Source organism: Ictidomys tridecemlineatus, chromosome 3 (genome assembly GCF_052094955.1).
Source record: "Ictidomys tridecemlineatus isolate mIctTri1 chromosome 3, mIctTri1.hap1, whole genome shotgun sequence".
Lineage (NCBI taxonomy): Eukaryota > Metazoa > Chordata > Mammalia > Rodentia > Sciuridae > Ictidomys > Ictidomys tridecemlineatus.
Window position 1 is genome coordinate 51,800,927 of NC_135479.1, and position 27,684 is coordinate 51,828,610.

Sequence of the window (27,684 nt, forward strand, 5' to 3'; positions counted from 1 at the left end):
GGGTGGGATTAGGAAAATTGCCCTCCCCCTGTCATTTCAAAAGGTCTCCCAACCAGAGATCCTGAGAGGATCAACGACTCCAGCGCGCGCCCCGTGCGGGCCGGCGCAGGCGGCCCCGTAGCGCAAGGGAGGGCGGGAAAGGAAGGGGCGGGGATGCAGGGGCGAATCTATAAAGGGCGTCATTCGGCCAGTTCGCTCTTCAGAAGCGCCGAGAGCGCGACCGGGACGGTTGGAGAGGAAGGCGGCTCCCGGAAGGGGGAGAGACAAACTGCCGTAACTTCTGCCGTTCAGGAACCCGGTTACTTATTTATTCGTTACCCTTTTTCTTCTTCCTCTCCCCCAAAACCTTTTCCTTTACCCACCCCCTTTTTTTTTCCTTTTTGGGAGCCGAAAATTCTCCGGAAAGGGGGAGAAGGTTTCCTTTCGTTCTTTTTCATTTCCCCGCCTCCTTCCCTCCCCCACCTTTCCCTCCTCCGACTTTTTACTCCCAACTCAGGGAGGTCCTTCCCTGTGGCCGCCCCGACAGGGTCTGAGCACCTAGGTGGAGGCGGCGCAGGCTTTTTGTAGCGAGGTTTGCGCCTGCGCAGCGCGCCTTCCTCTGCCATGCACGGGGGTGGTCCCCCCTCCGGGGACAGCGCATGCCCGCTGCGCACCATCAAGAGAGTGCAGTTCGGAGTCCTGAGTCCGGATGAGCTGGTAAGCTGCCGTGCCCAGTCCCTCTAATTATCTCCTGCGCCAGAGGGCGGGACCCAACAGTGACTGCAAAAACTTGACGCTGTTCACTGCCCACAAGTGACCGGCAGGGAAGATGGGTTAGCGGCGCTGAGGCCTTTCAGGGTCCAGCCCCGGGGCTCCCAGATAAGTTTCGTAAGGTTTTAAGCAAGCTTAGCGTGTGGGTGAATTACCGATGTTAAACGAGATGAAATGAATCCTAGAGTTTAAAAACTAAGTTCGAATAGGAAACCGACACTCAGGTATTTTTCCCTCCCCTGCTACAAATATTGAGCAAATGGGAAACCGACACCCAGGTATTTTTCCCTCCCCTGCTACAAATATTGAGCAAATGTTATGTGGCAGACACAACAGTCGCTGGGGATGCACAGCTAGCTTCAAGAGACAGACGGGTACCTTGCCTTTTAGAGCATATTCTGTCGGAAGAGGCAGAGGAGGTGGACAAACATTTGAGTTAAGCGAAATGGGAGTAATGTTATGGAAAGGCACTGAGTTGGTAGTAAGTTAGATGGAATGGTGTCTGGGTCTGGCAAGGACTGTTTGAGGTGAAAATTACCCATATGATGAGAAGCAGCCAATCACATTAAGCCATAGATTCTGGGGAAAGAGGCAGAAGGCCAGAGGGAGAAATACCTTGGAGACTGAAAGGCCACCTTGGCTGGAGTTTGGTGGGCAAGTAAGAAGAGTGTTACAGAAATAGGAGAACCATGGGATATTATAAATCATGGTAAGGAGACAGGATTTAAATAAATTTTCAGTAGAAAGCCATTGGATAGTTATAAGGACTATAATGATTCAATTTACATAATATAAACAATATATATGTGTCCATATGTGTATGTACCCATCTATCGTGACCTCACATCAGTCATACCACAGAATAAATTTAGATGAAGTTAGTATTTAACAAAAAATACAGGTGGCTTTTGGGGGTCTGTACCAGAGGCAGAACTTTAGTAATAATAAATTAAATAAAGGCAGATTTTATGGTGAACCTAAAATGAGCTAAGCATTATACATACAAGGAGGAGCAAAGTAGATTTTATTACATAAAAATAAGAACCAATTCTGTTTATCAGAGGCACCACGGACAATATATGCAATATGATGTATAAAGATAGATTTATTATACACATACAAGGGATATTTACATGAAAGGAAAGTGCATGTCTCCAGAAAAATGAATAAACATTATGAATAGACAGTTCACAGCCATAAAAACGCATTGAAATTACTAATAAAAACAAAATTAAAACTATTTTTCCTCCTGACAAAAACACCCTGAAATAGGGATGGGATGTAGCTCAGTGGCAAAGCATTTGCCCCACGTTCACAAAACCCTGGTTTCCATTTCCAGTTCCAAAGAAGAAAAAAAGAAAAAACTGGGAAATAGGCATGCTTACATATTATTGATAAAAAATAAATTTATATAAATTTTTTCTTTTTGAAGACAGTATGGCAACTTAATCAGTCTTTTTTTGTTTTTGTACATGAACAATACCTTTATTTAATATTTATTTTTTAGTTGTAATTGGACATAATACCTTTATTTTATTTATTTATTTTTATGTGGTGCTGAGGATTGAACCCAGGGCCTCACACATGCTAGGCGATCGCTCCACTGCTGAGCCACAACCCCAGCCCTGAACAATACCTTTATTTTGTTTAGTTATTTATAGGCCATGCTAAGGATTGAACCCAGTGCCTCACACATGGTAGGCAAGCCCTCTGCCACTGAGCTAAAGCCTCAGCCCCTTTATCAGTCTTGTAATGTGTATATCTGTTGACTCAACATTGCCACTTCTAAAATTTTATTCTTAAATAAAAAAAACTTAATTTCTCCCCTGAAACATGCCCTTCCCCCTGTTTTGCCTGTTCAATAAATGGCTTTTCCATTTATATTTGTTCAGGCCAAAACCTAATAGCTAACTTTGATTCTTCTCTTTTTTACTACTGACTCCATCTGCCCGTTTGTTCTGCCTTCAAAATATACTTGGAATCCAGCCATTTATGACCATCTCCACTATGTTCCACTCCACCATTTTCCCCTGGGACTAGCCTAGACCCCAGTTGTTTTTCCTGCATTTTGCAGAACAGGTAGAACAGACTAAAGAGATCATTTAATCTCATCTCTTCCATTCCCTACATGGAATCCTCTCCTGAGGATTCAAATTCCTTACTCTGAGACCTGTTAGGTCCTGTATTATCTGGCCCCTGCTTGCCTCTCCATCTCAGTACCAGTCTTGTCTTTATTTTTCTTTGATCACTCTGACCTGCTTGTCCCTTGACAACTGAAAGCTTATTCTTGCCTCAGATTTTGTTTTTCATTGTCCCTGCTGCTTGGAACTACATTGCCCAAATGTCCACATGCTAATTCTTTTATGTCAGTATATCTCTCCTCAGATGTTAGGAGCTTTACCCTGACCACCCTATTTAAATAGCATATTCCTGCATTCTCTAATCTCTGCCTTCTATTTATTCTCCTTCATAGGCTGTCTTTTTTTTTTTTTTTTTTTGGTGCTGAGGATTGAACCCAGGGTTTTGTGCATGCAAGGCAAGCACTCTACCAACTGAGCTGTATCCCCAGCCCCATGGGCTGTCATTCTTGAGAGGTGTGTCATTCTTGCACCCTTGATAGAACCTTGTTATTCACCTCTATTCCCTCAGCATTTCAAATAGTACCTGGCATGTAATAAAAAGTAGTTGGATAAATAAGTAAATGATTGTGTGGAGACACACACAGAAGAAATTTTATCTGTTTGAAAATGAGAATTATGAACCACCTAAATATTTACTAATAGGAACTGTATTGTGTGATTCAGAGTATGATCTTAGAACAGAAAAGCACTGTCCCACTAGGTTAAATCTATTCCCAATTGTGCTGGTACACTTGAGGCACAGCAGCAAACTCTGTGAGGTGTTTTTAATTCTACAGAGAAGCATAGGTGCCCTGGTTCCAGGTAGTTCCGTTTCAGCATTAGATGGCGCCAGTTCCCTTTGGATGATGACATACCTTGGTGAAGCTGGGTTTTTTTTTTGTACTGGGGATTGAATTTAGCGGCACTCAACTACTGAGCCACATCCCAGCCCTGTTGTATTTTATTTAGAGACAGGGTCTCCCTGAGTTGCTTACTGCTCGCTTTTGCTGAGGTTGGTTGGATTTTGAACTCGGGATCCTTCTGCCTCTGCCTCAGCCTCCTGAGCCTCTTGGATTATAGGCATGCATCACCATGCCCCACTGAAGCTGGATTATTAATGGATGCTAAGGTACTTAATAAGTGGCTTTTTTTTTTGGCTTAAGTATTGCTGTGAAAGTTACTGGAACACTAAGAACTCTGAACTGATAATGTTAGGAAATCTTCAGTTAAATGAAAAAATAACTGAACAGTATGCAAAATGAGACCCTATTTATGTTAAAATAAGAACAGATTAGCTTTTTTTAAAAAATGATAGAACACTGCTTACAAAATTGAGGGAATCATCTCTGGAGTAGAGGAATATGGGGGACTTTTTGTTTTCCGTGGCTTGCAATTTATGTAGTGTGCATGCCTGTTTTTGAGGGAATAACAGATGGTTCCACTTTGAGGTGGGAGGATGGATAAGAGTAAGAGGCCTTTTGTGGAGCAGGTGGTATTTAATGCTAGTGTGGTCTCTAAAAGTCATGAGGGGTGGGAGTGGGGGATTGAGGTACAGAAGACTAAATTGGCTTTATTATAGAGCTGTTGTCTTTGCTGTTATGAAAAGGGTTTGTTGTGTAGAGGGAAGGAAGTAAGGAGGGTTGGTGCTAGGATTTTTTTTTTTTTTTTTTTTGGCTCAAACTCTACCAAAGAGCTACACCTTCAGTTCCGAATGTACCCTTTTAGGTAAGAGTGTGGGATACAATTGATGAAGAAGATTATCCTTGTTTTCAAATTATTTATCATCTAATGAGGGATCTCCTATACAGGCAACAAATAGTTTCTGGGCCCCTACCATGTGCTAGTGACTACTCAGTTCATCAATGAGAATATAAAGATAAATAAACATGATCTTTGTCCTCAAGGATTGCAGTCCAGTGGGAATGATAGATGTGTAAGAAAGTAGTTAAAATTTTGCTTAGAACCTTGGTGGGCATAGATAAGGATAGCTCATAGTGAATGAAGGCTTCACCAGAAGGGAACATTTGAGCTAAGTCATATGAATAAATGGAGGTTTACTTGAAAAGGGGACATGGAAAGCCAAAGGAATTTAGAGAAATTTATAATTGGAACATAAATTTGGGGGAGGGGTGGAGAATGTGGTACCACATAGAACTAAATCCAAGTTGTGAGGACTTGATTTGGTGTGCTAAAGAGAGAAGACAAAAAATATTTACTAAGCTTCTATGGAAGCCTTTTGTTTTGTAATCTCAGAATAAATAGCAGGACAACCTAGCCTCCAACTAGCTACCTCTTCAGAAATCTAACCTCTGTCCTGTAGATGGTGAGACCTAGTCCTCTGTTGAAGGCTAAAGTAGTTCGTGTATAATTCCAAATGACAATTTGTTAACCTATGATGGAGGGATAGTCCTTCCCATTAACCAGAACTTTCATGCCTGCTTTCTAGGACAGTCAGTTGTCCTGTCTCAGAACCCTGAAAGCAGAATTGGTCATTAGAGGGGTGGTTGATTTAGTGACATGGGCTTTGAGCAGAGGGAAGTAGAAAAGTTTTCAGTGATTTCCCTTAGGTCTCTCTGTAGTGTCTGTTCTGGTGGCCAGATTTCAGGCCTGCTTCTCTATGTGTGTTTCATTCAAAGTGAACAAAATACCCATCTTAGTAGCTGGTGAGTTTCCAGCTTTGTGAATTTAGTCACACACCAAGTCGGTCTCCTGAGGTGTCACCAGATAACTTCATGGGAGTTTTGGGAACTCTCCTCAGACTTGCATTTTAGGAAACTTTTTTGGTCTCTACCCAACCATGACTAATCAGATCTATTATGAGGGTGTTTAGTAGTTTTATTCAAGGGAAAACTACTCTCTTTTGTAAGCTCTTTGAGGGCACCTGGCTCCAGAGGAAGGTCCTATGCAGTGTAGTTCATTTTAATAAACTTTTTTTTTTTTAAAGAGAGAGGAGAGAGAGAGAGAAAATTTTTAATATTTATTTTTTAGTTCTCGGCGGACACAACATCTTTGTTGGTATGTGGTGCTGAGGATCGAACCCAGGCTGCACGCATGCCAGGCAAGCGCGCTACCGCTTGAGCCACATCCCCAGCCCATTTTAACAAACTTTTGATAGAAGCCTACCTGAGAGGTGTTCACAGTCTTTAGGGAAGACACACCCCTAATAGGTAACTTCATTGCATTGTCAGAAGTGCCAAAATATAGGGGCTTTAGAAGCACAAAGCTGTCTTGTCTTGGGGAGTCTGTGAAAAGGATGCCTGAAGGAAGCAATGCCTGAGGTAAGTCTTGGAACCAGTGTATCTAATACAAAGGGCCTTCTGAGAACAGGGAAAGGCACCAGTGGTGTAAAGCACCAGAGAAGTTTGTTACCCAGTTGTGCTGAGTGATAAGAGAACCACAGGAATTGTTATTGAGGAATCATTACTGAGGAGTCTACAGGTGTGGAGCATGGGAATGAAGGTAGGGAGATCATAAAATCCTCTTTCTTTGTAAGCTATGCTGCTGAGTTTGGAATTAATTCCAACAATGATTATATTTCTGTTTTAGAAGGAGCACCCAGTTGTGTGGATATATTGGAGAGAAACAGGTTGTTGACCCATGAATATGTTTTATAAAGGAAAAACCTGGGGCTGGGGATGTGGCTCAAGCAGTAGCACGCTTGCCTGGCATGCGTGCAGCCTGGGTTCGATCCTCGGCACCATATACAAAGATGTTGTGTCTGCCAATAACTAAAAATAAATAAATAAATAAATATTTAAAAAAAAAAAAAAGGAAAAACCTGGACAAGTACAGTGGTTGTAGGGATAGAAAAGAGGGGCAAGATTCAAGAAATATTGAAGAATTCAAAATGACCAGCGCTTGGTGAATGATTAGGTAGTAATGGCAGCCATATATTGGATACCTGTTACATCCTGGGCTTAAGCAGGCTAATTAAATCCTTAATGATTATAGTTCATAAGAACAGAACCAGAATTCCAGATCAGAAATTTTTGACTACAGAGCCAACATATAGTTTCAACCTTTTATGCCTGAGGATAAGGAAAGATAATTACAGATTTCTAATTTGGGATTTACACCTGAGATGGGAAGTGAAAAAAAAGGAGAGCTTTTTGTGAGGAAGAGAGCTTGCTTTTAGACATGTTGAATTTAACTTATTTATGGGATGACTGAAGAGTTTTAGTAAGTAATTAAATATATGATTTCAAAGCCCATAGGAAAGATTGGACCTGGAGGTAAAGATTGTGAGTTATCAGAGTAGACAGTAGTGATGATGTCAGGGTGCAATGAGAAGCATGGATTAGGTAAGTATGGAGAGTAGCAGAGCATACCATGGCCAAGGAGCCTCAGAAGGAGACAAAGCAGCAGCGGCGGTGGGGTGTGTGTGTTAGAACAGAAAGAGAACTTCAAGTAAACAACCTGTTTGTGTCATAGGCCAGCAAGCTGAGAACTGAGATGGGTTCTTTGAATGAGGCAGAGTGGAGTCACTGGCTTAACAGCAGTGTAATCTTAGGAAAATTTGGGGCCTCAAGTTCTACAATCTTTAGAATGAAAGTAATGATGCTTATTTTATGTTAGTTATGAAGATAAAAATGAATCAACTAGCACCTGACATTAAGAGGATGTTTTGTAGCTGAGTATGGTGGTACACACTTGTAATCTCAGCTACTCAGGAGCCTGAGGCCAGAGGATCACAAGTTTGAGCTATCCTGTGCAACTGTCTTAAAATAAAATAAAAGGCTGGAATGTAGATTAGTGCTTGAGGCCCTGGGTTAAATTCCTAGTACCACAAAAAGAGAAGAAAAAAGAAAGGTTATATTTTAGAGTTTAAATAATTATTTCTCCTGAAGCATAGGAGAGTGGGGTGAGCCTGTATTTGGCACCAGAGAGAATTGGATTTGACTTCTTCTAGTTCCTTGAGTCCTTGGGTAAATAACTTCATGTAGTATCAGATTTTTTTTAAATATTTTTTTAAGTTGTAATTGAACACAATACCTTATTTATTTATCTTTATGTGGAGCTGAGGATTGAACCCAGCGCCTCGCACATGCTAGGCGAGCACGCTACCACTGAGCCACAACCCCAGCCCCTGGTATGAAATTTCTGGAGATAGGAATTCATTCCTGGGAGATCAATGGTTGGGATTAGAGAAACAGTGATTGGAATTAGAGAAGGTTGGTACCTGGCTCAAGGTTGACATAAATAGAAGCTTTTAATAAATTTCTTGAATTTCATCCCTGTGGAAGGTTAGTGAACCAAAGAGCCTAAACTAATTTAAAAATCATGATTTTTTTTTAATGTGCTGAGGATCAAACCTGGTGCTTCACATGTACTAGGCAAGCATTCTGCCACTGAGCTACAACCCCAGACCCTACAAGTCTTTTGAGTTTTTATTGTGTGAAAGGATGCTAAAGATTGCCTCACCTGCCTTTAGCCCAGGGCAGAAATGTCTTCTCCAACTCGCTACTTTTTTTTTTTTAATATTTATTTTTTGGGCTGGGGATGTGGCTCAAGTGGTAGCGTGCTTGCCTGGCATGCGTGCGGCCCGGGTTTGATTCTCAGCACCACATACCAACAAAGATGTTGTGTCCGCCAAGAACTAGAAAATAAATATTAAAAATTCTCTCTCTCTCTCTCTCTCTCTCTCTTTCTCCTTTCCCACTCTCTCTAAAAAAAATATTTATATTTTAGTTGTAGTTGGATGTAATACCTTTATTTTATTTATTTTTATGTGTTGCTGAGGATCAAACCCAGGGCCTTGCACTTGCTAGGCAAGTGCTCTACCGCTGAAGCCGCTACCCCAGCCCCTCCAACTCAACTACTTTTTAAAAGTTCTTCTATCTCCCCACTTTTCCTTCTGTGAATTGCCCCATTGAGCCCTGGCTCCATGTTTCTGGGGTTTCCAGCTATTCATTTTTGTTCCACCAACCAGTCCTAGCACCTGGTTCTATGATAAAAGAACATCTTCATCTAGATGTGGAATAGTTTAGGCAATTCAGGTCCTTGAGAGAGTGACAAAGATGGAGTAAAGAGGCAAGACTGTATCTCCAGGTCCCTTATTTCTCTTCAGGAGCTGAAGTTAAGAATTGGTGGGGCATGTCTTGGGACTGTTCAGAGTTATGTTCTCAGATTCATGGGCTTAATTTCAAGAGGGAGAAGAAATAATACATTGGTTTTTACTCCCCTTGAAGGAACTTTTATTTCTTTTTATGGTTAAATCCTTTGAATGTCTTTGACTTAGAATTAAAACCAGAGGAGCCGGGTGCAGTGGTGCATGCCTGTTATCCCAGTGGCTCAGGAGGATTGTGTATTCAAAGCCAGTCTCAGCAAAAGCAAGGTGCTAAGCAACTCAGTGAGATCCTGTCTCTAAATAAAATACAAAATAGGGCTGGGGATATGGCTCAATGGGTGAATATTCATGAGTTCAATCCCCAATACCGCCTGCCCTCCCCAGCCCCCCCCCCCCCCAAAAAAAAACAGAAATGACTAGGGTTCTAGTTCTAAAGATGAGGGATTTGTATGGAGTTTGAGGTCCACTACACTCAGGTATGACCTTATTGCTAACTCCCCAGCAGTGTTGGAACCAGCTTTTGACTTATGATATTCACCTTTGGCATTTCCAGAGGTGTGCCCCACCATCTGCTCATCCCAGGTTAAATGCGATTAATTCTTTTGTAGTGGTTTGGGATTCTCGGGTCTTCATATAGGACTCTCCAGCCAAGAAGGCTAGAAACTAGGAATCCCATATAGTTGTTATTGGCCGGCCTTTCTTTTCTGCAGAAGCGGATGTCTGTAACAGAGGGTGGTATCAAATACCCAGAGACGACTGAGGGAGGCCGCCCTAAGCTTGGGGGACTAATGGATCCAAGGCAGGGAGTGATTGAAAGGACCGGTCGCTGTCAAACCTGTGCAGGTAAGTGGTGAGGGATTCCCAAGGGAAAAAGAGAGGTTCAGGTTCTTAAAAAAAGCCAAGACTAGGGTAGACACTTGAAGACCTAGTCTCTGAAGTTACTGGGAGCTGGAGGAAAGTCACATGCTTGTTTACACAGGGAACATGACAGAATGTCCTGGGCACTTTGGCCACATCGAACTGGCCAAGCCTGTGTTTCACGTGGGCTTCCTGGTGAAGACGATGAAGGTTTTGCGTTGTGTCTGCTTCTTTTGTTCCAAACTGCTTGTGGACTCTGTGAGTTGGGGACAGCCCCTGGCCTGGGAGGGGGACTGCTGGATGGGAGGCTAAGGGCAACTCCAATTGACCCTGCTCTCTTCTGCTCCAGAACAACCCAAAGATCAAGGACATCCTGGCCAAATCCAAGGGGCAGCCCAAGAAGAGGCTCACACATGTCTACGACCTTTGCAAGGGCAAAAACATCTGTGAGGGTGGGGAGGAGATGGACAACAAGTTCGGTGTGGAGCAGCCTGAGGGTGATGAGGATCTGACCAAAGAGAAGGTAACTGGGGCTGGCAGAGATTATGGGGGAAGGAGAGGCCAGAGGAGGTCATATAGAGGCCTAGAAGAAAGGAGAAGGCTGCAGAAAAGTCAGGAACTAAAAGGACATGGAGGAGTGGGAAGGGCTGGCCTGGTGTGGTGGAAATAGCCTGTGTCCAGGTTCTAATGGCCCTTGTCTCTTCTCTAAAGGGCCATGGTGGCTGTGGGCGGTATCAACCCCGGATCCGTCGCTCAGGCTTGGAGCTGTATGCTGAGTGGAAACATGTTAATGAGGATTCTCAGGAGAAGAAGATCCTGCTGAGTCCAGAACGAGTGCATGAGATTTTCAAGCGCATCTCGGACGAGGAGTGTTTTGTGCTGGGCATGGAGCCCCGCTACGCTAGGCCTGAGTGGATGATTGTCACAGTGCTGCCTGTCCCCCCACTCTCAGTGCGGCCTGCTGTAGTGATGCAAGGCTCTGCCCGCAACCAGGTCTGTGGCTCCAGGACTGTGTTTCTTGGGTGAATAGCCAAGTGTCTGAGAGGGAGGAGCCCTGTAGGTATGGCATGTGTACAGGGCCAGATAGACACATCTGAGTTAGAAAATGTATCCTGTTTGCTAGCTGTGTAATCTTTAAGGATGACTTTGAATGAGGTTAAAGGTCACCAAGGGACTTTTGTATCGGTAAAATGAGAGCAAGTAGGCCTGCCTCTGCCTCTTTCAGTGAAGCAGAGTTTTGCTGTTTGCCTAGCACTTACATGCTGAGAGCCTAGTCATTGGCGGCTGGACTTTGATGTTGTTAACTTCACCCTCAGGATGATTTGACTCACAAACTGGCTGACATCGTGAAGATCAACAATCAGCTACGTAGAAATGAACAGAATGGGGCAGCAGCCCATGTCATTGCAGAGGATGTGAAGCTCCTTCAGTTCCATGTAGCCACCATGGTGGACAATGAGCTGCCTGGCTTGCCCCGTGTGCGTCTGCATATTCCCTGGCCCCTATGGATTGGAGCAGGGTGGGGGATAGCAGAGATCTGGAGGAGGATCCAGACTGATTGCTGGGTTGCTACCTCTTCATGTTTTCTCACAGGCCATGCAGAAGTCTGGACGTCCTCTCAAGTCCCTGAAGCAGCGCTTGAAGGGCAAGGAAGGCCGGGTGCGAGGGAACTTGATGGGCAAGCGAGTGGACTTCTCAGCCCGCACTGTCATCACCCCTGACCCCAACCTATCCATTGACCAAGTTGGCGTGCCCCGCTCCATTGCTGCCAATATGACCTTTGCAGAGATTGTCACCCCCTTCAACATTGACAGGTGTGCCTCAGTCTGGAAGCCCTGAGTGGAGTGGCTTGGGGAATGTGGCCCCAGTGGTGAGGATTTGAGAAATGGGAGGTGTGCTACCCCCACATGGGGGAGGGAGCTCAGAGTAAGGAGGGAAAGAATTGCTGTTTAGAAGTTTAGATTTTACTTGAGGCTTTTCAGGGTAAAGGTGGATGCCAGGGCTTTGGGGGAAGCATTTTGTTTATTGCACCTTTTTTCTTTCTAGACTTCAGGAACTAGTACGCAGGGGAAATAGCCAGTACCCAGGAGCCAAATATATAATCCGAGACAATGGCGATCGAATTGACTTGCGTTTCCATCCCAAGCCCAGTGACCTTCACCTACAGACTGGCTATAAGGTAGGTGATAGGTTAGGTCTCTCTTAACTACATGAACTGGAGGCTTTCTGGAATGTAGGCTGGCTAGAATAGGCCATCTGAGACAGTTCTGTTCATTCATTGTTGGCAGTCTTTTTAAAAGGCTATTAGTGTTACAGGCATGTTTGTAGCTGCTAGCCATTGACATCTAGGGTGGGGATTACATTACCCAGGGGCGCATATTCAGAAAAAAGAAATCCATAGGGGAATAATGCAGAGGGTTTCATGTTCATTTTCTCTTGGTTCTCGCCCCAGACTGAGTTCCTTGAGATTGGACACTACATTTTGTTTTCCCTAATAACCTGGTGTCTGACTTAGGGGCTGACACAAAGTGGGTATTTTCAAGTGAATGACACCACAACATCATTTCTTTTAGTTTACAAAGGAGCCTAGGTCCCTTGTTATTTCATTCTTAGCCTACCCCTCCTTCATTGAACCCTTTTCTGTATCCTACTTCCCTAGGTGGAACGGCATATGTGTGATGGAGACATTGTTATCTTCAATCGGCAGCCAACCTTGCACAAAATGTCCATGATGGGTCATCGGGTTCGCATCCTCCCTTGGTCTACGTTTCGCTTGAATCTTAGGTCAGTTCCCTAACTGAATAGAAGCAGGGTGAGGGTGTGAGGTAGGCTTGCTTCTTGAGGTTGTTTTTCTGAAGACGTCTTCTTCTCTTTCACTTTAGTGTAACGACTCCGTACAATGCAGACTTTGATGGGGATGAGATGAACTTGCACCTGCCACAGTCTCTGGAGACCAGGGCAGAGATCCAGGAGCTGGCCATGGTGCCCCGTATGATTGTCACTCCTCAGAGCAATCGACCCGTCATGGGCATCGTGCAGGATACACTCACTGCAGTGCGCAAATTCACTAAGAGAGATGTCTTCCTGGAGCGGGTGTGTGGTCCAAATGGAAACCAGGCTTGGGAAGGCGAAGGGGAATCTGGGGGAGGTGAGGAGGAGGCCAGGAAGGAAGAACTGCTGTTTTTGTTTTTTTTGTTTTTTTGTTTTTTTCTTGGCTTGTTTTGCCCTGGTATTTATGAGAGACTGCTCTTTCTGGTTAGGTGGAAAGAAAGAAGGAGATTAGGAAAGATTATAGGCCCAAAATAATTTAACTTTAGATCCCTGTTTAATTCCTTAAAATTTAATTCTATATAAATGTATTTTCTATGTAATAAAGGTGAAGGGAAAATAAATAGACCCTAGTTAAATTTTGTTTATTTCTTTATTTTTACTATCCCAATTATTGTAAGAAATTGTATTTATTATTTAGGCAAACATAGGGCTGGGGATGTGGCTCAAGCGGTAGCGTGCTCGCCTAGCGTGCGTGCGGCCCAGGTTCGATCCTCAGCACCACATACAAACAAAGATGTTGTGTCCGCGGAGAACTAAGAAAAAATAAATAAATATTAAAATTCTCTCTCTCTCTCTCTCTCTCTCTCTCTCTCTCTCTCTCTCTCTGCCCCCCCTCTCTCTCACTCTCTCTTTAAAAAAAAAAAAAAAAAAAAAAAGAACAAACATAAAAGTAAGTCCTTTTGGGCTGGGATTGTGGCTCAGCCGTAGAGTACTCACCTAGCATGTGCGAGGCCCTGGGTTTGATTCTCAGTACCACATATAAATAAATGAATAAAATAAATAGTGGTCTGTTCTTCCTCACTTCAACAACTAAAAATTAAAAAAAAAAGGGGGCTGGAGATGTGGCTCAAGTGGTAGCGCGCTCGCCTGGCATGCGTGCGGCCTGGGTTCGATCCTCAGCACCACATACCAACAAAGATGTTGTGTCCGCCAAGAACTAAAAAATAAATATTAAAAATTCTCTCTCTCTCTCTCTCTCTCTCTCTCTCTCTCTCCCCTCTCTCTCTCTTTAAAAAAAATTAAAAAAAAAACTGTAATAGCATTTTTTAAAATATATTTATTTTAGTTGTAGTTGGAAACAGTACCTTTATTTTATTTATTTTTATGTGGTGCTGAGGATCGAACCCAATGCCTCACACATATCAGGCAAGCGCTCTGCCACTGAGCTACAACCTCAGCCCCTTACGGTAATTTTTTTAGTTAAAAATTTGGAAGGCAGTTTTCTTGGTATCTTGTTGCCTCCAAAATATGACTTTCCTCCTGGGGTAGGAAAGCCTCCCTGATATTCCTGAGATATGAGGCCTGTATTCTGACTATGTCTTTCTTGCTATTTGTCTCATAGGGTGAAGTAATGAACCTCCTAATGTTCCTATCCACATGGGATGGGAAGGTCCCTCAGCCAGCCATCCTCAAGCCCCGGCCCCTGTGGACAGGCAAACAGATCTTCTCTCTCATCATACCTGGCCATATCAATTGTATCCGTACTCATAGTACCCATCCTGATGACGAGGACAGTGGCCCTTACAAGCATATCTCTCCTGGGGACACCAAGGTGGGCCTGACTTTTGGACATGTGGGGACAGGATTTGGAAGTGCTTTCAGAACTGAGGCCTTTAATGGGTGCTTTTCCACAGGTTGTAGTGGAGAATGGGGAGCTGATCATGGGCATTCTGTGTAAGAAGTCTCTGGGCACCTCGGCTGGCTCCTTGGTCCACATCTCCTACCTAGAGATGGGTCATGACATTACTCGTCTCTTCTACTCCAATATTCAGACTGTCATTAACAACTGGCTCCTCATTGAGGGTAAGTTTAGTGGTCTGTTCTTCTGCACTTCAAACTATTCTTTCTCCTTCCTCCTTGTGTTCTTCTTTTCTTATAAGGCTTCAAGTATCTCCCCTATTGCATAGGAGTCCAAAAGGCAGTGTCACTCATACTTCTCTTTATCTCCAGGTCATACCATTGGCATTGGGGACTCTATTGCTGATTCTAAGACTTATCAGGACATTCAGAACACTATTAAGAAGGCCAAACAAGATGTAATAGAGGTGAGAGGGAAAGCTGGACAGAGGGAATAAGTGGCTCTCTAGGACTTTGAATTGGACATCAGCAAGAACAATATGGGTATAAGGAGTTTTAGGAAGGGGATGTCTCACTGAGAACTCTACTTTCAGGTCATTGAGAAGGCTCATAATAATGAGCTGGAGCCCACTCCAGGGAACACATTGCGTCAGACTTTTGAAAACCAAGTGAATCGCATTCTCAATGATGCTCGAGACAAGACTGGCTCCTCGGCCCAGAAATCCTTGTCTGAATACAACAACTTCAAGTCTATGGTGGTGTCAGGAGCTAAAGGTTCCAAGATCAACATCTCACAGGTGAGGAGTCTTATATTTCCAGTTAGGGCATTGCACTGAATTATGGAAGAGAAAGGAAGATGGGTGTATGTTTTAAGGTAGAGGAAGTTAGGGAAAATATTGGGAACTCAATATAGTTGTTTTTGCAGTACTGGGGATTGAACTTAATTATTTCCAGCCCTTTTTAACTTTCTATTTTTAGATAAGGTCTCACTAAGTTGCCCAGACTATTCTTGAACTCAGATCCTCCTGCCTTAGCCTCCCAAGTAACTGGAATTCCAGTCATGTGCCACTGTGCCTAGCTTGGGAACTCATATTCTTAAGGCAAGAGGAGTCAGATGCAGCCCACCTTTTTTGTTCCCTAGGTTATTGCTGTTGTGGGGCAGCAGAACGTGGAGGGCAAGCGGATCCCATTTGGGTTCAAGCACCGGACTTTGCCTCACTTCATCAAGGATGATTATGGACCTGAGAGTCGTGGCTTTGTGGAGAACTCTTACCTAGCTGGCCTCACACCAACTGAGTTTTTCTTCCATGCCATGGGGGGTCGAGAGGGGCTCATCGACACAGCTGTCAAGACTGCTGAGACTGGTAAGATCTTCAGGGCACTTCCAGGAAGTACTGCCTGCTAAGAAACTGTGGTGGGTAGGGAATTGGGATTCTCAGGCTAAAGGCTTCTGTTTCAGTTGGTGGAATTTTGGCCTTCATGGAAAGAACAGACTGAAACTCAGGAGTTATAAAGGGCTGAAGGTGTGGCTTGGTGGTAGAAAGCTTGCCTATCATGTGTGAGGCCCTGGGTTCCAACCCCAACAGTTTAAAAAAAAAAAATTTTTTTTTTTTTTTTTCAGACTGTAGGAGGTAAAGCCTTGGTCTCTGCTTCTGACCTACCACTTTAGGGATGGTTGTTAGGGGAATCTACTGGGTACTCAGTCCATTTGATGGTAGATACAACTTTTGCCAGAAGACTTTGAGGAGTGATTTGGGTTAACTTGCCTAGCATGTATGAGGCCCTAGGTTCATTTCCCAGCACTACAAAAAAGATAGACCTTGAGAATGAAGGGTATTAGCTAATAATATGGTGGACTGAGGCCCTAGGCTGGATCTTTGGCTTTGTCATCCCCCCTTGCCTTGGGTCCTTCAGTAGATTACCTCTTCTCAGGGTATATCCAGCGGCGTCTGATCAAGTCCATGGAGTCAGTGATGGTGAAATATGATGCAACTGTGCGGAACTCCATCAACCAGGTGGTGCAGCTGCGCTATGGCGAGGATGGCCTGGCAGGAGAGAGTGTTGAATTTCAGAACCTAGCTACGCTGAAACCTTCTAACAAGGCTTTTGAGAAGAAGTAAGGAGGCGAGCAAGTGGGTGGTTTATGCTTTTGAATCTTAGGGCCTGAGTTGTAGGATTTCTACTCCCTCAGAGAAATGGCCTGAAGAATGTTTTGCAGTGGGCCTTATTTTTCAGCACATTTTCTCCACCCATCTGAAATAGCTACTTGATGGGGAAGACGATGAATGGAGGCAGATTTGAAATTTGTCCTTACTTTTTCCCTGGTGCTGTTAGGAAAGGGCACAGGGGCAGGTACATGTTCAAACCCTGGCACCCTTGATCTATCCCAGGAATCTTGCTTCCAAATTGTTTTTCTTTTCTTTATTTATTTTTTATTTTTTTTAATTGGTTGTTCAAAACATTACAAAGCTCTTGACATCATATTTCATACATTTGATTCAAATGGGTTATGAACTCCCATTTTTACCCCGTATACAGATTGCAGAATCACATCGGTTACACATCCACATTTTTACATATTGCCATACTAATGACTGTTGTATTCTGCTATCTTTCCTATCCTCTACTATCCCCCCTCCCCTCCCCTCCCATCTTCTCTCTCTAACCCATCTACTGTAATTCATTTCTCTCCCTTGATTTTTTTTCCTTTCCCCTCGCATCCTCTTATATGTAATTTTGTATAACAATGAGGGTCTCCTTCCACTTCCATGCAATATCCCTTCTCTCTCCCTTTCCCTCCCACCTTTCGTCCCTGTTTAATGTTAATCTTTTTCTCATGCTCTTCCTCCCTGCTCTGTTTTTAGTTGCTCTCCTTATATCAAAGAAGACATTTGGCATATGTTTTTTAGGGATTGGCTAGCTTCACTTAGCGTAATCTGCTCTAATGTCGTCCATTTCCCTGCAAATGCCATGATTTTGTCATTTTTTAGTGCTGAGTAATACTCCATTGTGTATAAATGCCACACTTTTTTAATCCATTTATCTATTGAAGGGCATCTAAGTTGGTTCCACCCAAATTGTTTTTCCTGTACACTTTTGAGAGCCTCACACTGTTCCTTTTAGAGCTAATAACATAACCCAGAGCTCTCCTGTCCCCTGAATCCATCGTCTTTTCATCTCAGGTTCCGCTTTGATTATACGAATGAGAGGGCCTTGCGGCGAACTCTGCAGGAGGATCTGGTAAAGGATGTGCTGAGCAATGCACATATACAGAACGAGCTGGAACGGGAATTTGAAAGGATGCGTGAGGATCGGGAGGTGCTTAGGGTCATCTTCCCGACTGGTGACAGCAAGGTATGTGTGGTTAGGAAGTGCTAGGCTAGGGAGGTGCTGCCACTGGATGGCAGTCCTTGACTTGAAATCTCTCTATTCCCTCCTCTCTCAGGTTGTTCTCCCCTGTAACCTTCTGCGAATGATCTGGAATGCTCAGAAAATCTTTCACATCAACCCTCGCCTTCCCTCTGATCTGCACCCCATCAAAGTGGTAGAGGGTAAGTACCTGCTTAGGGGTTTCCAGGCCAGGCTGGGTGATAGGAGTCTGCTTGGCCTTGGTCTGATGATCTCTTCACCCTTTCTTTGGCCCCAGGAGTCAAGGAATTGAGCAAGAAGCTGGTGATTGTGAATGGGGATGACCCACTAAGCCGGCAGGCTCAGGAGAATGCCACACTGCTCTTCAACATCCACCTGCGATCCACACTATGCTCCCGCCGCATGGCTGAGGAGTTTCGGCTCAGTGGAGAGGCTTTTGACTGGCTGCTTGGGGAGATTGAATCCAAGTTCAATCAGGCCATTGTGAGTATTGGCTTCTCACCTTGGCCTCATTTTTCTTTTTGCTTATTGGCTTCTCTAGTTTCTTTTTTTTTTTCTTCTTCTTTTTTTTTTTTTAAGAGAGAGTAGAGAGAGAATTTTTAATATTTATTTTTTAGTTCTCGGTGGATACAATATCTTTGTTGGTATGTGGTGCTTAGGATCGAACCCGGCCCGTACCCATGCCAGGCGAGCCTGCTACCACTTGAGCCACATCCCCAGCCCGGCTTCTCTAGTTTCTAAGAACAGTTTACTTATGTCCATAATCACTCTTACTTATTATTGAAAGAGTACTGTGTACCAAGACCTGTGTTTGGTGCATTATGCCTTTATATCATAACAATCTTAAAATGATCCTAGTAGGGGAGAGATTGCTAGTCCCACGTGGCAGAGCCAAAACTGAGACTTAGACAACAACTTTATATTTTATGATGGTCATCATATAGGAAGTAAGTGGTGTGACTGGGAATATGAAGTAGCCTTGTTCTTTTTTTTTCCTAAAATGCTTGCTTTGTGCAGAATTCTAATTTAGTGATAAGGAATTGGAGGGAATGAGTAGAAAAAAGATTTATAGATACTGGAACATGCTTTCGCTATATTTAAGGGGTTTATAGGATAATGGAAGGAGAGGAAGCATTATCTGCATGCCTCTGAATCTGATTGATGTAAATGAATCTTATAAATTAGGTATCAGTCTTAAAAATTAGGTATCTGGGTGTGGTGGTGCATGCCTGTAAGTCTACCTACCTGGGAGGCCAAGGCATGAGGATTGCAAGTTCAAGACCAACATGGTACCTTAGACTGTCTCAAAATAAAAGTAAAAAGGCTTGGGAGGCTGAGGCAGGAGGATCACAAGTTTGAGGCTAGCTTCACTAATTTAGCAAGATCCTGTCTCAAAAAGTAAAAAAGGACTGGGGATATAGTTTAGTGGGTAAAGCACCCCTGGCATTTATTCTTCAGTACCAAAAAATTAAAAAGGGCCAGGGATGTAGTTTAGTAAGGTAGAGCACTTACCTAGTGCACAAGAACCTCTGGGTTTAACCTCTGGTACTAGAATGAATGAATGAATGAATTAGAAATGCCTTAGGAAATACTGTGAAACAACACTGAAAAAAGAAATGAAAAAACATCAACCTATGTTCAAGGATTGGAATGCTTCATATTGTTAAATGAACTGTTCCCCAAAGTGATCCACAGATACAATACAATCTTTATCATAAAGTCCCAGCTGTGTTTTTGGCATAAATTTATGAGCTGATTGTGAAATTCATATGGAAACTCAAGGGAACCAGAAGCACCAAAACAATCTTTTTTTTTTTTTTTTTTAATATTTATTTATTAGTTATTGGCGGACACAACATCTTTGTTTGTATGTGGTGCTGGAGGATCGAACCCAGGCCGCACAGATGCCAGGCGAGCACGCTACCGCTTGAGCCACATCCCCAGCCCCCAAAACAATCTTAAGAAAGAAAAAAGTTGAGTCTGGGTTTGTGGCTCAGTGGTAGAGCACTTGCCTACCATGTGTGAGGTACTGGGTTCGATTCTCGGCAAAGAAAGAAAAGAAAAGAAAACAACAAAGTTGGAAAACTCACTCACTGATTTCAAAAACATAATAGAGCTATAGAGTATGTTAGTGGCATAAGGATGTGTTTATAGATCAATAGAATAGAATTCAGTGTTCAGAATTAAAATCTTCACATTAGTGTTCACTTGATTTTTTTTTTAAAGAGAGAATTTTTTTCATATTTATTTTTTAGTTTTCAGTGGACACAACGTCTTTATTTTTATGTGGTGCTGAGGATTGAACCCAGTGCCCCACGCATGCCAGGTGAGCGTGTTACCACTTGAGCCACATCCCTAGCCCAAATTTTTTTTTTTTTTTAAGTGCCAAGTCAATTAAATGGGGGAAGAACAATAATCTTTACAACAAATTATGCTGGGACCACTAGATCTCCACATACAAATGAATGAAGTTGGGGGTTAAGGGTATAACTCAGTGGTAGAGCACTTGCCTAGCGTGTGCAAGACCCCGAGTTCAAACTATGGTCCTGAAAAAACAAATTCAGCCGAAAAGAAAGAAGTTTGATACCCCTATCTTATACAACATAAGAAAAGTATAATGTGAATAAAAGTAAATGGGTTATATCTTTAAAACTATGGATTAGATAATGAATTCTTAGTTATGACCCCAAAGCATAAACAACCAAAGAAAAAAGTAGGAAATTTGAACTTGATCAAAATTTAAAACTTCTGTACTTCATAGAGCACCATCAAGAAAGTAAAAAGCTATCACAGGATGGGAGAAAATGCTTTGAAATTATTTGTCTGATAAATCTCATGTACAAAGAATATGTAGAGGACTGGTTGTGGTGGCACACACCTGTAATCCCAATGACTTTGGAGGCTTGAGGTAGGAGGATCGTAAGATCAAGACTAGCCATAGCAATTTAGTGAGGCCCTAAGCAACTTAGCCAGGCCCTGTCTCAAAATTTAAAAAATAAATAGGGGATGTGGTTCAATGGTAAAGTGCCCTTGGGTTCAATCCTCAGTACCAAAAAAAAAAAAAAAGTGAGGTGCTAAGCAACTCAATGAGACAACTTCTCTAAATAAAATACAAAATAGGGCTGGGGATGTGGCTTAGTGGTTGAATGCCCCTAAGTTCAATCCTCAATACCAGTGAATAAATAAATAAGTAATAAAAAAATAAAAGTCTCTCTACTTTTGCCAAACTTATCTGCCCCATATTCTTTAAGAATAAGGCTAGTCTTGGCCTTGACTATATTCCAGTCATTCACCAGAACAGAGGATTGGTGTTGTCTGACTCTAGTCTTTCCTTAGGCCCATCCTGGGGAAATGGTGGGAGCTCTGGCTGCACAGTCCCTTGGAGAACCTGCTACCCAGATGACCTTGAATACTTTTCATTATGCTGGTGTGTCTGCCAAGAATGTGACCCTGGGAGTACCCCGACTTAAGGAGCTCATCAACATTTCTAAGAAGCCAAAGACCCCATCACTCACTGTCTTCCTGCTGGGCCAGTCTGCTCGAGATGCTGAGAGGGCCAAGGTAGGGAGTAATGGGCTTGGCAGGAAGAAAAGGAGGTGAATTTTTCCTTGAATCTGGAGTTTGGGATACCCTTGGTAGGATGGTTTCAAGAGGCATTTCGAGTTACCCCAATGCCTATATCATGAATCCCTTTCTCTATCCAGGACATTCTGTGCCGCCTAGAGCATACAACATTGAGGAAGGTGACTGCCAACACAGCCATTTACTATGACCCCAATCCCCAAAGCACAGTGGTGGCAGAGGATCAGGAGTGGGTGAATGTCTACTATGAAATGCCTGACTTTGATGTGGCCCGAATCTCCCCCTGGTTGTTGCGGGTGGAGCTGGACCGGAAGCACATGACTGACCGGAAGCTGACTATGGAGCAGATTGCTGAAAAGATTAATGCTGGTAAGGCTGGGAAGACAGGACCAACTCAGGAGCACCACCTGGGTGTCCACTTCTGTGATGTTCACTGCACTTGGGTCCTAAAAATGCCTCTTGCTATCAGTATATCATCTATACCCTCCCAAGACACCTCCAGGTCACTGTTCCCTGGTCCTTATACCTTCCAGGGACCCTCTCTATTCCCCCTCCTCCTTTCTAGAGGGAATCTATGAGAAGGAAAGTTCTATGAGGAGAGGTTGGTCACAAGAAAACCCTGTGAGTGAAGAACCTAGAAATGGACAGTGACCAGGAAGCAAGTCCTGTTCAGTGTGATCTTTCTCATGGTTTATTGTCTCTGCCAGGTTTTGGTGATGACTTGAATTGCATCTTTAATGATGATAATGCAGAAAAGCTGGTCCTTCGTATACGTATTATGAACAGTGATGAAAACAAGATGCAAGAGGTAAATGGGAACTAAGAAGAAATTGACCTATTACAGGAAAACCATTAAATCTTGTTAGTGGCCAAAGAAATTAAGATGCAAGTAACATTAGCTACATCCACCTAATTTAGGAGTAGGGAATGATGATTAGCAATGATTTTCCAAACTTGTAGCAGTGAAAATCTTTGAAATTTGAAATGGCAGCCAAATAGATAAAACAGACAGATGATACTGAAAAAGGGCACATCCTCATAGCTCTGTCATTTGATTCTCCTTCCCCAGATTTCTACAGCCCATTCTCCTGAGCCAAGAGAGCAAGGGGGCAGGGTTAAGGACAGGCTGAATGGTAGGAATTGCTGTGTCCTTAGGACAGTGGTATTGCAGCAGATATAATGTGATCCATAAAAATGTTTGACCAACGACTGATTCCTGGGTATAGTTACTGAGAGATTGTTCTGTACATTGAAGTGTCTGTCGTTTTAATAATAATAATTCAAGAACTCATCAACTCCCAATGTGTTGTCAGAATAGCTAAGAAAATGTTAATGTATCTTCATGGAATACAGTATACATCCACTAAAAAGGGTCATGCCAAGTTAGAAGCAGCCTAGCAAAGCACTTAGCTAAGCACCAGAAGCAAAACAGGGACTTACTTCGGTCACAGCCCTCAAGGGCACATACATGGTGCTAAACAGACTTCGTGAAAATAAAGAATATTAGGCAGTAGGGTGTGGTTGCCTTCTCTTAGGTTTCTTTTAATATTTTTGAGACCAAGTCTTGAGAGGCAGTAGTTTGGAGTGAGAGTTGAGAAGAGACCAAGGGTTCTAGGAATGCTTATCTCCTGTTACAGGAAGAAGAGGTGGTAGACAAGATGGATGATGATGTCTTCTTGCGCTGCATTGAATCTAACATGCTGACAGATATGACCCTGCAGGGCATCGAGCAGATCAGCAAGGTCAGCCTTCTCCTCCTCAACTGTTGTCCTCCCACCTGTCCCTCACCCTGTCCTACTTAGTCCAGCTCAAGTTCACTCTGCTCTTCCAGGTGTACATGCACTTGCCACAGACTGACAACAAGAAGAAGATCATCATCACGGAGGACGGGGAATTCAAGGCCCTGCAGGAGTGGATCCTGGAGACGGATGGTGTCAGCTTGATGCGGGTATTGAGCGAGAAAGATGTGGACCCTGTGCGCACCACTTCCAATGACATTGTGGAAATCTTCACGGTGAGCCCACTGCCTCATGGTCTTTCCTGGGGCTTATTTCAGAGTGAGGTTTCAGGGCTGTTATTCTGTGCCGTCTGCTCACAGGATTTCCTTTCTCAGGTTTTTTTCTGCCTGAATACATTTTCAATGTGGGATGTACTGATTCCTGACTCCCTCCCTATGGATCTGGGTGGTGGTAGGAGCAGGAAAAGGAACAGAGCTAACCTGGACTTGATTCATCCCCCTCAATCTCCATGATAGGTGCTGGGCATTGAGGCTGTACGGAAGGCTCTGGAGCGGGAGCTGTACCATGTCATCTCCTTTGATGGTTCCTATGTCAATTACCGGCATTTGGCGCTCTTGTGTGATACCATGACCTGTCGTGGCCACTTGATGGCCATTACCCGACATGGAGTCAACCGCCAGGACACTGGACCTCTCATGAAATGTTCCTTTGAGGAAACGGTAATGGCAGAACTTTTCTCTGAGCAGGGTCAGAGAAAGGAGCTCTGCAAAATATTTTTATCAGTGTTGTTCTTCTATTGTGGGGCAATTGGGCTACGACTGTGGTGGGAGCACCCTGGGCGCAGTGTGTGAAGGGGTCTGACGGGGCCTGTCCTTTTCTGGTTGTTTAGGTGGATGTGCTTATGGAAGCAGCTGCCCATGGGGAAAGTGACCCCATGAAGGGGGTGTCTGAGAATATTATGCTGGGCCAGCTAGCTCCAGCTGGCACTGGCTGTTTTGATCTCCTACTTGATGCAGAGAAGTGCAAGTATGGAATGGAGATCCCCACCAACATCCCTGGCTTGGGGGCTGCTGGACGTGAGTATGAGGGCCTCAGCTGAACAGAACCCTGCTGGGCCTGCAAGGGGGTGAGGACTTGGCCAGGTGGGTTATTAGTCCCTGGGTCCTGTTCCTCATGAGTCACTGGGCTTCTTTGCAGCCACTGGCATGTTCTTCGGCTCAGCACCCAGTCCCATGGGAGGAATTTCTCCTGCCATGACACCCTGGAACCAGGGTGCAACCCCAGCCTATGGCGCCTGGTCCCCAAGTGTTGGTGAGTAACCTGACCCACGAAAAGGGCACTCAGGTGGTCAGAAGTGGGTGATCTGGGATGGTGGATGGTAATTTTTGTAGATGGTGGAGGTCATGGGAATTGAGGAAAGGTGGATGATTGGGCTCCAGCTCTGGCTGGTTTCAGTTTGTTCTTTTCCCTTCCAGGGAGTGGGATGACCCCAGGAGCAGCTGGCTTTTCTCCCAGTGCTGCTTCAGATGCCAGTGGTTTCAGCCCAGGTTACTCTCCTGCCTGGTCTCCCACACCAGGCTCTCCAGGCTCTCCTGGCCCTTCAAGCCCATACATCCCTTCTCCAGGTGAGTTGTTACTGCCAAGCTACCTCATTTCCTCCTTGAGCTTTCCTTATAAGTCTTTTCATCATATATTTCCCTTGTTGCCTTATTTTCCACAGGTGGTGCCATGTCACCCAGCTACTCGCCAACATCACCTGCTTACGAGCCTCGCTCCCCTGGGGGCTACACACCCCAGAGTCCCTCATATTCCCCCACTTCACCTTCCTACTCCCCTACCTCTCCATCCTATTCTCCAACCAGTCCCAACTATAGCCCCACGTCACCCAGCTACTCCCCAACCTCTCCCAGTTACTCCCCAACATCTCCTAGTTATTCGCCAACCTCTCCCAGCTACTCACCAACCTCTCCCAGCTATTCGCCAACATCGCCAAGCTATTCGCCAACATCACCCAGCTACTCCCCAACCTCTCCCAGCTACTCGCCAACGTCTCCCAGCTATTCACCAACATCTCCTAGTTACTCACCAACTTCACCCAGCTACTCTCCCACTTCCCCTAGCTATTCACCAACATCTCCCAGCTACTCGCCTACATCTCCAAGCTACTCACCAACTTCCCCAAGTTACTCACCCACCAGTCCAAACTACTCTCCAACCAGTCCTAATTATACCCCAACGTCACCTAGCTACAGCCCAACATCACCCAGCTACTCGCCTACTAGTCCCAACTACACACCAACTAGCCCTAACTACAGCCCTACCTCTCCAAGCTACTCCCCAACTTCACCCAGCTATTCACCAACCTCACCAAGCTATTCCCCCTCAAGCCCACGGTACACACCACAGTCTCCAACTTATACCCCAAGCTCTCCCAGCTATAGCCCTAGCTCTCCTAGCTACAGCCCTACATCTCCCAAGTATACCCCAACCAGTCCTTCCTACAGTCCTAGCTCACCAGAGTATACCCCAACCTCTCCTAAGTACTCGCCTACCAGCCCCAAATATTCACCCACTTCTCCCAAGTACTCTCCTACCAGCCCCACCTATTCACCCACTACTCCAAAGTATTCACCAACATCTCCTACTTACTCACCAACGTCTCCAGTTTATACCCCAACCTCCCCCAAGTATTCACCTACTAGCCCCACTTATTCACCAACCTCCCCCAAGTACTCACCCACCAGCCCTACCTACTCGCCCACCTCCCCTAAAGGCTCTACCTACTCTCCCACTTCCCCTGGCTACTCACCCACCAGCCCCACCTACAGCCTCACCAGCCCAGCCATCAGCCCGGATGACAGTGATGAGGAGAATTGAGGGTAAGCAGGGTGCCGCAGCAGCTGGCTAGGACCAGGGGCAACCTTGGTGGCGCTGTGTAGTCCTGTCTCCCTCCTGGGCTGTGATCCTGGCCCACCTCCCTTTGTACATAACTCCTTGTGACAAAGTTTGCCCTATAAGTTCTGGATCCTGTTTCTGATAGGGCTTTTTGTCTGTTCTCCACTTGTGCTGTTTCAGAACCCACTGACCTAGCTGTGGGGTTCCTCCTGCCCTCTGCCTGACCCCACAGTGAAGGTCTTTCCTTGCCTGTGACTGGATTTGGGGTTAAAGGGTCTTTTAACTTTGTAGGGGTAGTTCCTGCTCAGAGTTGTACATCTGATCCTCGGGAAGAACAAAGTTTAAGCTGCCTTTTGTCTGTTATTTTATTTTTTTGAAGTTTAAATAAAGTTTACTAATTTTGACCAAAAGTCTGTACATTGTGTGCTTAATAGGTGCTCAGGGAAGACAAGAATTCCCAGGCCTTGGCCCGATCTGGAAAAGTTTGAAAAACAGAAAAATAGAGAAACTACAAAATGATCACCTTTAATCCCACCACTAGGGGGCATATTTTCTTCTTTATTTTTTTCTATACATTTGAGTCTCTTCTAACAAGTGAAAAACATACACTTTATTTTTTTCCATCAGTAGAAAACAGTTTATTAAATAAAAATTTCAAAGGTAGAAGCAATAATTTTTAAGATATCTAACATTCATTAAATAAAAACACTCAATAGAATGAAAGATTTTTCCTCCAGAAGATGGATACCCTGAGGCTAAACTGTCACCATATATACAATTAATCACTCTGAGGTATCTTTATACAAAAAGGAAATATTTAGTAATGTCCCCAAATAAAGAGGTGAACAAAGATGAAAAAAGGGGTTATATCTTTTTTGTGAATGAGGTTGGGGAGATTGAACTCCAGGGCACTGTACCACTGAGCCATACCCTCAGCCTTCTTTATTTTGAGACAGGGTCTCCCTAAGCTTCCCAGGCTGACCTTGAACTTGAGATTCTCCTGCCTCAGCCTCCCAAGTTGCTGGGATTACAGTACAGGTGTGCGCCACAGTGCCTGGCCTTAAAAAACACTTTCATTTCAGCCTTAGAGCAGCAATGAAAAGATTATGGATACTGAAATATGTTTAAAAACTGAAGCTAAAGGGTTTGGGAATAATTGACTATTTTTAGTTGTTCATTTCTTTCATTAGCACCTAATATGAATATCAGACTTTCTACACCCCTGCAAATTAATTGCAGAGCTATTTAGTAATTATTTTTAATTTTGGAATATTTCAAAGATCTTCCTGGATTTTTATTTTTTGGGTGTTTTAAGATGTAACAAGGAATTGGGCACCGTGGTGCATATCTCTAATTCCAGTGACTGGAAGGCTGAGGCAGGAGGATAGCAAGTTTAAAGCCAGCCTCAGCAATGTCGAGATATTAAGCAACTCAATGAGACCGTATCTCTAAATAAAATACAAAATAGGCCTGGGGATATGGCTTGATGGTTGAGTGCTCTTGAGTTCAATCCCCAGTGTATGCCGCCCCCCGCGTGCTCCCCCACCCCCCCCAAAAAAGGGGCTGGGAATGTTGCAAAGCACACCTGGGTTCAATCCTTGGTACCAAAAAAAAAAGTATGCCAATGTATATCTCCTCAGCAAAAATGTGCTCTATACATATAATAAGAATTGTA

At 44.0% G+C, this 27,684-nt stretch overlaps 1 protein-coding gene across 2 annotated transcripts; it reads left to right on the forward strand.

The window, feature by feature from the left end:
- The first annotated feature begins 206 nt into the window (after positions 1 to 206).
- Polr2a (RNA polymerase II subunit A) lies at positions 207 to 26,419 on the forward strand. Of its 2 annotated transcripts, none has more exons than XM_005332799.5 (29): positions 207 to 696; positions 9,648 to 9,780; positions 9,917 to 10,053; positions 10,145 to 10,318; positions 10,507 to 10,788; positions 11,112 to 11,273; positions 11,389 to 11,609; positions 11,842 to 11,974; positions 12,455 to 12,579; positions 12,678 to 12,888; positions 14,189 to 14,398; positions 14,481 to 14,649; positions 14,797 to 14,891; positions 15,018 to 15,221; positions 15,566 to 15,788; positions 16,357 to 16,540; positions 17,607 to 17,778; positions 17,870 to 17,975; positions 18,071 to 18,276; positions 21,130 to 21,354; positions 21,498 to 21,744; positions 22,083 to 22,183; positions 23,013 to 23,117; positions 23,207 to 23,389; positions 23,630 to 23,833; positions 24,004 to 24,190; positions 24,312 to 24,425; positions 24,590 to 24,739; positions 24,835 to 26,419. In XM_005332799.5, exons 1-29 carry the CDS (start codon positions 604 to 606, stop codon positions 25,989 to 25,991), a joined length of 5,913 nt encoding a protein of 1,970 aa, XP_005332856.1. In that variant the 5' UTR covers positions 207 to 603; the 3' UTR covers positions 25,992 to 26,419. The 2 variants fall into 2 exon arrangements, with proteins under 2 accessions (XP_005332856.1, XP_040125299.1); XM_040269365.2 differs by lacking the exon at positions 207 to 696 and adding an exon at positions 3,870 to 3,999.
- Positions 26,420 to 27,684: the final 1,265 nt, after the last annotated feature.

Coding starts and splice junctions, on each gene's coding strand:
- Polr2a (XM_005332799.5), top strand. CDS start 604: ATGCACGGGGGTGGTCCCCCCTCCGGGGACAGCGCATGCCCGCTGCGC. Junction 21,355..21,497: donor GAGATGCTGAGAGGGCCAAG/GTAGGGAGTAAT, acceptor TTCTCTATCCAG/GACATTCTGTGCCGCCTAGA. Junction 23,390..23,629: donor ACATTGTGGAAATCTTCACG/GTGAGCCCACTG, acceptor TCTCCATGATAG/GTGCTGGGCATTGAGGCTGT.